The 11,854-nt window shown below is 34.4% G+C and overlaps 1 protein-coding gene across 1 annotated transcript; it reads left to right on the top strand.

The window, feature by feature from the left end:
• The first annotated feature begins 48 nt into the window (after positions 1-48).
• On the top strand, positions 49-11,170 carry LOC128234608 (complement C1q-like protein 2). The gene is made up of 4 exons (XM_052948982.1): positions 49-130; positions 8,519-8,708; positions 9,704-9,760; positions 10,148-11,170. Exons 2-4 carry the CDS (start codon positions 8,540-8,542, stop codon positions 10,555-10,557), a joined length of 636 nt encoding a protein of 211 aa, XP_052804942.1. The 5' UTR covers positions 49-130; positions 8,519-8,539; the 3' UTR covers positions 10,558-11,170.
• Positions 11,171-11,854: the final 684 nt, after the last annotated feature.

Here is an 11,854-nt window from a genome sequence, read left to right as displayed (position 1 = left end):
ACTTCTTCAGCTATTTTAGGAAAACTTTTGCAATCCCGTCGGAACTATAAAAGGTATGGACGGGTTGTATATATATATATCAAACACACAGTCTGAAGTGAACAAACGAGTTATTTTTCAGTTGTTTCAGGTAAGCCTTCTTAATTTTGTTTGTTTTGGCAGACAAGCGAGTTAAAGTAAGCCATCCATCATTAGGATGCAAAGATGTGTTGGTACATTGAGGTAAGCCATCCATCATTTGGATGCAAAGATGTGTTAGTACATTGAGGTAAGCCATCCATCAGTTGGATGCAAAGATGTGTTAGTACATTGAGGTAAGCCATCCATTATTAGGATGCAAAGATGTGTTAGTACATTGAGGTAAGCCATCCATCATTAGGATGCAAAGATGTGTGAGTACATTGAGGTAAGCCATCCATTATTAGGATACAAAGATGTGTTAGTACTTTGAGGTAAGCCATCCATTATTAGGATGCAAAGATGTGTTAGTACATTGAGGTAAGCCATCCATCACTAGGATGCAAAGATGTGTTAATACTTTGAGGTAAGCCATCCATCATTAGGATGCAAAGATGTATTGGTACATTGAGTTAGCCATCCATCATTTGGATGCAAAGATGTGTTAGTACATTGAGGTAAGCCATCCATCATTCGGATGCAAAGATGTGTTAGTACATTGAGGTATGCCATCCATCATTAAGATGCAAAGATGTGTTAGTACATTGAGGTAAGCCATCCATCATTAGGATGCAAAGATGTATTTGTCCATTGAGGTAAGCCATCCATCATTAGGATGCAAATATGTGTGAGTACATTGAGGTAAGCCATCCATTATTAGGATGCAAAGATGTTTTAGTACATTGAGGTAAGCCATCCATTATTAGGATGCAAAGATGTGTTAGTACATTGAGGTAAGCCATCCATCATTAGGATGCAAAGATGTGTTAGTACATTGAGGTAAGCCATCCATTATTAGGATGCAAAGATGTGTTAGTACATTGAGGTAAGCCATCCATTATTAGGATGCAAAGATGTGTTAGTACATTGAGGTAAGCTATCCATTATTAGGATGCAAAGATGTGTTAGTACATTGAGGTAAGCCATCCATTATTAGGATGCAAAGATGTGTTAGTACATTGAGGTAAGCCATCCATCATAAGGATGCAAAGATGTGTTAGTACATTGAGGTAAGCCATCCATCATTAGGATGCAAAGATGTGTTAGTGCATTGAGGTTAGTACTTTTAGGTTAGCCATCCATCATTAGGATGCAAAGATGTGTTAGTGGATTAAGGTTACCCATCCATCATTAGGGTGCAAAGATGTTTTAGTGCATTAAAGTCAGCCATCCATCATTAGGATTCAAAGATGTGTTAGTGCATTAAGGTAAGCCATACATTATTAGGGTGCAAAGATGTGTTAGTGCATTAAAAGCAGCCATATATATCCTGCTATCCTCATTAGTTAATAGCTAAATGTAGATCTAACGATAAAGAAATATAACTGCAAACATAGCGATTTTATTTTTTGCATATGCAGTGATATTCTTAAATTTCTACATTTCTAACACTTTTACACCGACGTTATATTCCATAAATCCAATTTCCAACAGTTGCTCAAACTGTACATTCATTATTTATTAGATTCTTATGTTCGTTTGTCATCCTTTGTCTTACTAAGCCTACATAATTTTCCATACGAACATTCCTTACATTTTAATTGTCCATGCATGTATATGTTACTTATGGCCATGTGGACTATTTTTTTTTCTTTTTGGAATAACAGACTGCCATGTTCAACAATGTAAATTATTATAGCTATTTTAGCAAAATATTTACATCATGTGCTCAGTGTATTACAACTATATCTGCTTAGCCTTAAAGTAGACACTGATTTGTCCTGCCTCGTGATTCTCGATATTCTCGTTTGATTTTCACCATTGTCGTACACTTACATTTAAGATCCTACACATACTACTTTACTGTTATTTAAATCACTGGCCTCGTTGCTTGACCGATTTCATGAATATATGGATATAAAATAGGGGTTTTCTGCACTGCTTTAAATTATTGTGTCAAATATGATGTTATTGATGTACTGGCTATTTTTGGTAGCTCTTGTTATAATGTATAACCTATGTATATATTCCACTTTCATTGTTCTATTCTTACGCGAACTTTTTTTGTTTTCAATCTGTTGGTCGCTTCGTCCCCTTTATATTCAAACCCCATTTCTGTTCGTCACATATTTGTCGTTTTTTTTTTATTTTGCCTAATAGGTAATGAGCTAATGGTGTGGCGGGCAGCAGTGGGGTTATTTAATAGCTGTAGGCAGCGAATGTCATACAAATCTTATATTTCATTTAATCCTATTCGACAATGCATACATTTTGCATTTTCATTGATACTGTTTGTTAAAAGGTGCATGCACTATATAATCAAGTACGAATTGGCCCATGGGCAAAATGTACTTTTACACTTAGCAGCAATACTGATAATTGATCAATATCATAGTTCAATGATTTTAAATTCATACAATAGAATGGTATTACTATTGGATTTATACACGCCAGTCGATCTGATGTATTTCTTAACGTGTCGTATATTAATTATTAGTTCTGGTGATATTGAGACTAATCCTGGTCCTCAAATACATAAAGACGGATGTCTTTCCATTTTACATCAAAATATTAGAGGTATTAGAAATAAATTAGAATATATTAAGGACAATTTCCTTGATCACGATGTATTATGTTTTACAGAGACAAAGTTAGATAATAATATTTCGGACGATTATTTAAAAATAGAAGGTTATACTTATATGTTAAGAAAGGATTTTACAAACCATTCAAGTGGTTTTCTAGTCTATGTTACAGCAAACTTGCGCCCTAAGAGATTACTTGATTTAGAGAGATTACTACCGGAATCGCTATGGATTGAGATCAATGACTCGAACACTCTTTACTTACTTTGCACAATTTACAGACCCCCTCATTATTCAATAGATTTCTGGGACAAGCTTAATGTCTGCTTAGAAAAAGCGCTTGAATACAATGATAAAATGATAATAGTAGGAGATATAAATGAAGATCAACTAAACATACACAATCATAAATTTCGCGATATTTTATCGTTAAATAACATGACAAACTGCATTTACGAGCCGACCAGAGTCAACGCAAATACTCAAACATTAATCAATCCAATCGGAATTACAAACAATATAACTGTTCTTGATTCAGGTGTCTTTAAAACAAATCCGGATGTAAGTAACCATTATGACACCTACATATTTACAAAAATCACCTTACCACATTTATAAGCGCAAAATATGGAGATATAATAGAGCTGATTTTGATAAACTAACCGAATTAATCAGAATTACGGATTGGTCATTTATCAACAACGAAAATATTGACAACTCGTGTTATATCTTTTTACAGAAACTTATTGAACATTGTACAGAATGTATTCCATTCGAATTTGTAACTATAAGACCAAATGATAAACCATGGTACAACACAGACATCCGGCGTAGAAGTCGCCAACGTGATAGACATAAACAAAAAGCAATACATTCGGGTAAACAATCTGATTGGCAAACTTATAAGCAATTTAGGAATAAAGTTAATAATATGAAAAAATATGCTAAGCAAACGTTTTATTGTAGCCTTAAAACATCTCTTAACGATTTAAGTACAATTGATTCTAAGAAGTATTGGAAAACTTTGTATTGTATTGTGAAACTTTTAGTTAAGAACAACTCTCAACTAACAAATGCTATTCCTCCTCTAAAAACAGCGAATGGTTATGTTGCTACTTCTGATGAAGAAAAGGCAAACTTGCTTAACGACTTCTTGGTGTCAATATCAACCGTTGACGATTCAAATGTTACTCTCCCCTTGTTCATTTATAAAACACACTCACGGTTATCTAACTTTGCAATTACAGAACAGGATGTAACTGATGTCCTAGAAAACTTAAATGTTAACAAAGCTATTGGCCCAGACGGTATTAGCCACAACATGATGAAAGCAACATCAAAAACGATATGCCTCCCCCTGTGTTTATTATTTAACAAGTCTTTGATAGAAAGAAAATATCCCAAGCATTGGAAAACAGCCAATGTCATGCCCCTTTTAAAAAAAGGTGTACCGGACGAACCTTCAAATTATAGACCAATCTCCTTAATAAGCTGTGTTGGTAAAGTCATTGAAAGAATAATGTTTAAAAATATTTATAATCATCTTCATGCTAATGACCTTACATATAAAAAGCAATCAGGGTTTTTTGACAGGCCATTCGACTCAATATCAGCTGGTAGACATTTATTACCAAATTTGTAAAGCATTTGATGATAAAGAATTAACATGTATTGTGTTTTGCGACATATCCAAGGCATTTGATAGAGTTTGGCACAAAGGTCTTATTTTTAAACTAAAACAATATGGTTTCAATGAAAATTTATTGGATTGGCTAACAGATTACTTAAAGACCAAAGTCAAAAAGTTTTTGTAAGATCATCCTTTTCAGAATCAAAATTATTAGGAGGTGGTGTCCCTCAAGGATCCGTGTTAGGTCCTCTACCTTTTCTTATCTATGTAAATGACATAGCAGATTCTCTACTAAGCATAACTCGTCTCTTCGCACACGGCAGTTCTTTAGCTGTTTCCTCCCGTGACGTAAATATGATAGAAGACACAATAAACCATGATTTAAATTGTATCCTTGCATGGTCTAAACAATGGCTAGTCAACTTTAATCCTGCTAAAACAGAGGCAATGTTTCCAACACTTCTTTTTTTATAACACCTTTGTTCAACTTGTTGATCACCACAAGCACCTTGGTTTGACACTCAGTTAGGATGGGTCTTGGCACCAACATATAACTAATATCATCGCAACAGCTTCAAGAATTCTTGGTACTATGAAATTGATGAAATTTAAGCTACACAGAAAAACACTTAACCACATATATGTCATATCTTCGACCGCATCTAGAATACGGATCATTACTTTTGGATAATTGTGCTCAATATGAAAAAGAAACGCTAGACACAATTCAATATGAAGCGGCTCGAATAGTTACCGGTCTCACACGATCCGTATCAATAAACAATCTTCTCAAAGAAATTGGCTGGGTGTCACTAACGAATAGAAGAACAATCCAAAAGCTGACATTAGTATATAAACACAAACACAACATGTTACCATCTTACCTCGAACAATTATTTCCTCCAAGCGTGCAAACATTTAGTAACAACGCGTACAATTTACGGAACTCAGAGAATTTTCAAACGTTACCTAGAAGAACTCAATTTTATGCACAGTCTATAATTCCATCCGCACTGAGAATGTTGAACGATCTTGGCACCTCCGTTAAAGAAGCAGTATCATTGCCCGCGTTTAAAGATTAAAATCTGTATATTCTGTTCCCAAAGTTCCCTCATTTTATTTAGAAGGTGACAGATTCGCCTCAGTCCATCATGCCCGAATGCGTAATAATTGCAGCAACTTAAATTCCGATATTTACAATAATCATATCGCAATTTCCCCTAACTGTGTCTGTGGTACAGAAATTGAGGATGCTGAACACTTTCTTCTCAAATGTAGTCGGTTTACTGCACAACGGCGGCAATTATTCCTTCAAACTAGGCAATATCACCCACTGAGTACCAATAAACTACACGGCTACAGTAACCTGAACGACGAACAAAATACATACATTTTCCAAAAAGTGCAAACATATATTGTTGCTACTAAAAGATTTAAAATAAATGGAGTTCAGTAGCCTGCCTTTCATTATACTTGTAGTACTAGCCACGGGGACTTGGCGACAACAGATTCGTTTACATGTATCTTTTCTCATTCTATATATCTCCTCTCTCTCTCTCTCTCCCTCTTCCGTTAACTTACCTTAAGTCAATCTCTTACAAATTCAAAACCTAAAATTGATTTTTATCAGGATATGTTATTTATTTATGCACATGTAAATTGATCTCGTCATAACTTTTCAATCTAAACGATAGTCTTGACACACTGCGGGGAGGGCCATTTTCTAACGTTGTTATAACTTGTGGCCCAACCCAATTGTATAATTATATTATTTGTTGAAATGACTTATATGACGTGCGTATATTATATACAATAAAATACGATTAAACTAAAAGCAGCCATCCATCATTGGGAAGCAAAGATGTGTTAGTGCATTAAAGTCAGCCATCCATCATTGGGAAGCAAAGATGTGTTAGTGCACTAAAGTCAGCCATCCATCATTGGGAAGCAAAGATGTGTTTATGCACTAAAGTCAGCCATCCATCATTGGGAAGCAAAGATGTGTTAGTGCACTAAAGCAGCCATCCATCATTGGGAAGCAAAGATGTGTTAGTGCATTAAAAGCAGCCATCCATCATTGGGAAGCAAATATGTGTTAGTGCATTAAAGTCAGCCATCCATCATTGGGAAGCAAAGATGTGTTAGTCCACTAAAGTCAGCAATCCATCATTGAGAAGCAAAGATGTATTAGTGCATTAAGGTAAACCACCCATTATCATGAAGCAAACGTATATGTGCATTAAATTAAGTCATCCATCATTTGTATGCAAAGATGTGTAAGTGCATTAAGGTAAGCCACCAATTATGGGTATGCAAAGATGTTTTGGTACATTAAGGTAAGTCATCCATCATTTTGATACAAAGATGTATTAGTGCATATAGGTAAACCACCCATCATTTGGAAGCAATCGTCTATGTGCATTTAATTAAGTCATCCATCATTTGTATGCAAAGATGTGTTAGTGCATTAAGGTAAGCCACCAATCATTGGGATAACAAGATGTTTTGGTACATTAAGGTAAGTCATCCATCATTTGGATACAAAGATGTGTTTGTGCATTAAGGTAAGTCATCCATCATTTGGATTCAAAGAATTGTTAGTGCATTAAGGTAAGTCATCAATCATTAGGATGCTAAGATGTGTTAGTGCATTAAGGTAAGTCATCCATCATTTGGATGCAAATATGTGTTAGTGCATTAAGGTAAGTCATCCATCATTTGGATGTAAAGATGTATAAGTGCATAAAGGTAAGTCATCCATCAATAGGAAGCAAAGAAGTGTTAGTGCATTAAGGTAAGTCATCCGTCATTTGGATGCAAAGAAGTGTTAGTGCATTAAGGTAAGCCATCCATCATTTGGATGCAAAGATGTATTAGTGCATTAAGGTAAGCCATCCATCAATAGAAAGCAAAGATCTGTCAGTGCATTAAGGTAAGACGTCCATCACATGAATGCAAAGATGGTAAGCCGTCCGTTATTAGGACGCCAAGATGTGTCAGTGCATTTAAGAAATTAACATACAAATTATTTCTAAATTTAACTTATATTGATGTACCATTTAACTATTTGGCATGGATTTCATTTTAAATTAACTCCATAATGGGTATATGCTTATAATTTATGAACTAAATGTAATAAAACAAAATGTTAATATGGTCAAATATTATTTTAGTATTTTGTTTCTTAGATAACATTATGTCTCTATTAAAAAGCTGACGATGAAAATATTAAAACTTAACATTTTGTAAAAATTTTGAAATGAAACTTTGCAAGTATCATTATTTTGTGTAAATGACAGATTGATAACCTTAAATATATCAAACTCCTCACTTTCGGGGCGAGGGATCACGTGTCTTCAAGGGGTTCTCACATTGGTCACCACGGGTCACAACCGATGTATATAAAATGCAACCCTTGGCCAAAATTTCAACTTGAAGAATTTTGTAGAACGATGCAACCCTGAAATTTTGGCCAGTGATTGCATCATTAAAATACAAACAAATCTAAAATATTTCACACATGTAGAAGCAGAAAAACGCATAGTTTTTTATAGGCTAAACAATATGTTCATATTTTTTCTGTCAAAAAAGTAATTAAGAAATTAGCGTCACTTACTTGTGTGCTAACATCGGTTGTGACCAGTGGTGACCCATGTCGAGAGCCATGTGAAGTCACGTGATTCTTCACACTGTCTTTGTAAACTGATAGAAATAACAAATAAAGTTGTTGGTATTTCCTTTGTACGCTCGTATTAACCAATGTGACTGGCGGAAACTCATTGTCGGATAACCCCGATACACAACTGCGCAAGACTCCGTAGGGAATGAAGTATAACGGAAGAATCTGTCGTTGTTGCCGACGATGGCGGAAACTGTGCCTTCCAAAATATTCCGGTTCTTAAATGACACAGCAAATAACATTATTTAAAGATGATTTAAATCTGAAAATTTTCACATGTTTTGAAGAATAACCTATCTGCATCATGGTTACATTAAGCACCAAACAGGAAGTAAACATTATGTTATCCTTGAACGACTTGTTATCATTTGTGGCTAGTTTAATGGTTTATAGCGGATTTTTAAATGTAAAAGCTTTTCATGTTACCTTTAACGAAACTTTTAATCCAGTTTGATATGAAATTATTCCTAAAGATAAACAACCATGATATATGTATTCTTTTTCTAGTTGCAACACTGATTATCAAAAATGAATCCAGTTTTCATCGGAGCCCTGCTTACTGTATGTCTGAGTAATGGTGTACACGGAAAGGCCAAACCTTGCAACCAACAGCATCGTGTGTTGTTGTCAAAGGTCAAGAGGCTTCAACGTACCGTTAAGGAACTGCAGCAACACCAAAGCCTTGAAATGCGTACAGGTAATGTATTGATAATTTTTAGTGTTATCTGTTCATATATTTGTATCGGTTATTTTTCAAGGGTTTTAATGTTCACGATTATGCCTGATATTAAGATCGAGAGCTTTGATCTTCACAATTTTGTTCAGTTTTAAAGATTGTGTTTTGCTCGGACATTTGCCTCAAAAGCATTAGGAGTATATATATGTCTTTGGAGACCGTTTCAAAGGGGTCTCATCTCCTTTAACCTGCTTTGGCTATGAAACACTTATACTCAAACAGATTCATGCATAGCTTTCAGGACTTACATCTTTCAGCTATTAGAACTCCTGTTTTTTTTAAAACTATGACAAGTATGCCAATATCTGTTTCGTTTCTACCATTGTAAGACGTATATAGAATATCAGACAATGTTAATAATGAGATGGTAAGTAAAGGACTAAGCAGAGGAACCAAAGCCATACTTTGATCTTGTCTAGCAGTACAAACATCAATACAGTATTAAAAGGCGGAGATACAATGAAGAAGTTTGCATTATTTAAAGGGACACTCTTATTCAAAATCAATACAAACACATGTATAACAAGCATCAATTTTGAGTGATAAACCTTACTTAATGAATAATGCCTTTATTGAAACTATTGAGTACTGATAACAAGATCGCAACCGTGTATTTACTAGCTGAAAACATAATAATATTAAATGATTAGTGAGTGCTTAAAAATACTGTGATGAACAATCATCTCACAAGGTAGAAATGACGAGTTTTCTGCACCTTCCTTTTAAATTAAACTAGGTATTCTCCATAAGAACCATTTTTTCGACATTTAATCATCGTTTTTGGTATATTTAAACATTTGTATAAATTGTGGTAAATCGTATTTCGGATTAAAAGTGCATCTTTAAACGTTGGCATCTCATTGAAGAAGATAGCACACATAATTTACTATTGATTAATAATTGACATCATGGTTAAAATTTTATTTTATTTTTAAAAAAATGACATTTAACTTCAGATAAAGACGAATTATCTCAGCTAGCAGGACCAGCCGAGCTTACAAACGTACAATACGGTACGTCCAACTTTAGACTTATTCGTAATGAATTTCTCGTCATTAACTATGCTTTAAAATCTTCAATTCATAACGCATAAAGAAAGAACGCCATTTTATCCGAACAAGCAGATAGCATGTCCTTGTCTTGTATTCTATAAATAGTAACAGATAGATGCTGTTGCCTGATGTTGAAAATAAATGTTAAAGTCGGAAAATAGCAGCACTTTTTATTTTAAAATTATGAAGTCATTTTTTATTTGGTTACTACATATTTCATTGGAAAGTTAATTGATTTTATGAGTACTATAAGCTGCAAAGAATCTGCAATAATACAGGATGTCATCAATAACCTTTCCACCCATAACTTACATAAACATATAGCGGCCATTATTATTGTCTTCCCAGATGGTGGTGAGTCCGGTTTCCACGTGACGTTGGATAAACCACAAGAAATAGAAACCAAAATGCCTCTTAAATTTGATGACGTTGTGACAAACATAGGCGGGGCTTATGATACACAAACCGGGATCTATACTGCTCCTGTGACTGGTACCTACATGTTCACACTCAATGCCGTCTGTGCTGCACGCAACTTTCTGCATCTGGCCATCTATAAAAACGACGCGCCGGCGTTTAATGTGATATGTGATGATTTAAAAGGGGATATACAACATCAAGGTGGTGGCACCACGATTTTGAGACTGCAAAGAGGTGACAAGATATATGTAACTTTGATGTTTCCGCTTGGAACTGTTGGTGAAGTCCGAGGTAATGGAATTACGTCATTTTCCGGGTACCTGTTGAAAGAGTTATGATAGAAAAACGCTTAACTGTATGTAAATTTCATGGCGCTACTTTTTGTGAACTGGTACATGCGATGAATATTATATATGTACTTCTTTGATTGTTTTAAGTAATGAAATAAGGCTGAAGGAGGTCATCTTTTCACCGAGAGTACGACAAATATGGTTAGATCACAAACTGTAGTTGAATGCTGAATGAATAATAAGAAATTCATTGATTTATTTTAAACTGCAAAATAAAACAATCTTTGGTTATACTACTCGAAAAAGCAATCGCACGATTCATTCGTTGATCCGAGGTTCCCAAGGATTCTATGCCAACTCTGTTTCTATGCCAACACTGTTTCTATGTCAATGGGCACTATTGCTATTGCTTCTCATGATACATTTATTCATTGCTTTTACAAGTGAAACCTTTATTGATGGTTATGTTTAGCATTGTATTCAAATGAAGTTTTATGATTGATCCACTGCTTTTGCTATAGTTGAAATCGGAGACGAACACATTTTTTCGATTAAAGTGACCTGAGAAGTTATAGCTTTTGTAATTTGAAAATTTCGTTGAAGATATAAAACATGCCTTAACATAAACATTGATTTGATTTCAATGGAGTTAAACAGTCTCATTTTGTTTATTAATGTTACACATATTAGTTATTATTTGCCTTAATTTCCATAGAAATAAATTGTTACAAACTAAGTTATTGTTTTTTCCTCACTTCAATATAACAACATGCGTATTGTATATAGAATGGGCACCTTTTCATACATGTTTTTCTAAGATTAACATGTAAGGAAATAGGTTTAAAAAAACGTAAAAGCGATATACCAATTGTATGATACTATCGCCCTATCACAGTTACCGTTGCTGTTTGTGGGTTCGACTAATCGAAGAGTAAGGAGGGCTATACTACTCGCCAAGCAACACAATTAGGTATCTCCACATTATCATAAAAACAAATTATTGCCCCTGACTTTGAACTTTGGTTATATTTTTAGGGCACATTGTGTTACTGGTTCAAAGCTCTAGTTAGGAATTTTACTTTTAATTTTCATACCCTTTATTCAATTGACTTCATGCTTCACACAAATGTTTTTCATATGCCCAAGGTATCACTGTAGGAAACAGTTTTTATATAACTGGTACACGGGTCGTTCTGGCCCTCATGCCTTTTACAGACTCCTACAGTCAGATAATGATTTTGTTAATAGACAAGTGGCAATATTTATTTTTTTACTTGTTAAAAACTGCTGATTAATATTAACATTTGTATACAATTTGTATTAAGCAATGATACAAATGTATTGA

The sequence above is a fragment of the Mya arenaria genome, chromosome 1 (genome assembly GCF_026914265.1).
Source record: "Mya arenaria isolate MELC-2E11 chromosome 1, ASM2691426v1".
In the NCBI taxonomy this organism is placed as follows: Eukaryota; Metazoa; Mollusca; class Bivalvia; order Myida; family Myidae; genus Mya; species Mya arenaria.
The sequence above is the reverse complement of the archived record's forward strand: the minus strand, read 5'-3'. Positions and strand labels throughout refer to the sequence as shown.

Excerpts from the sequence above, each read along its gene's own strand:
- LOC128234608 (XM_052948982.1), top strand. The coding sequence starts at position 8,540 with ATGAATCCAGTTTTCATCGGAGCCCTGCTTACTGTATGTCTGAGTAAT. Across the intron at positions 8,709-9,703 it reads AAGCCTTGAAATGCGTACAG|ATAAAGACGAATTATCTCAG; the intron begins GTAATGTATTGA and ends ATTTAACTTCAG. Across the intron at positions 9,761-10,147 it reads GCTTACAAACGTACAATACG|ATGGTGGTGAGTCCGGTTTC; the intron begins GTACGTCCAACT and ends TTGTCTTCCCAG.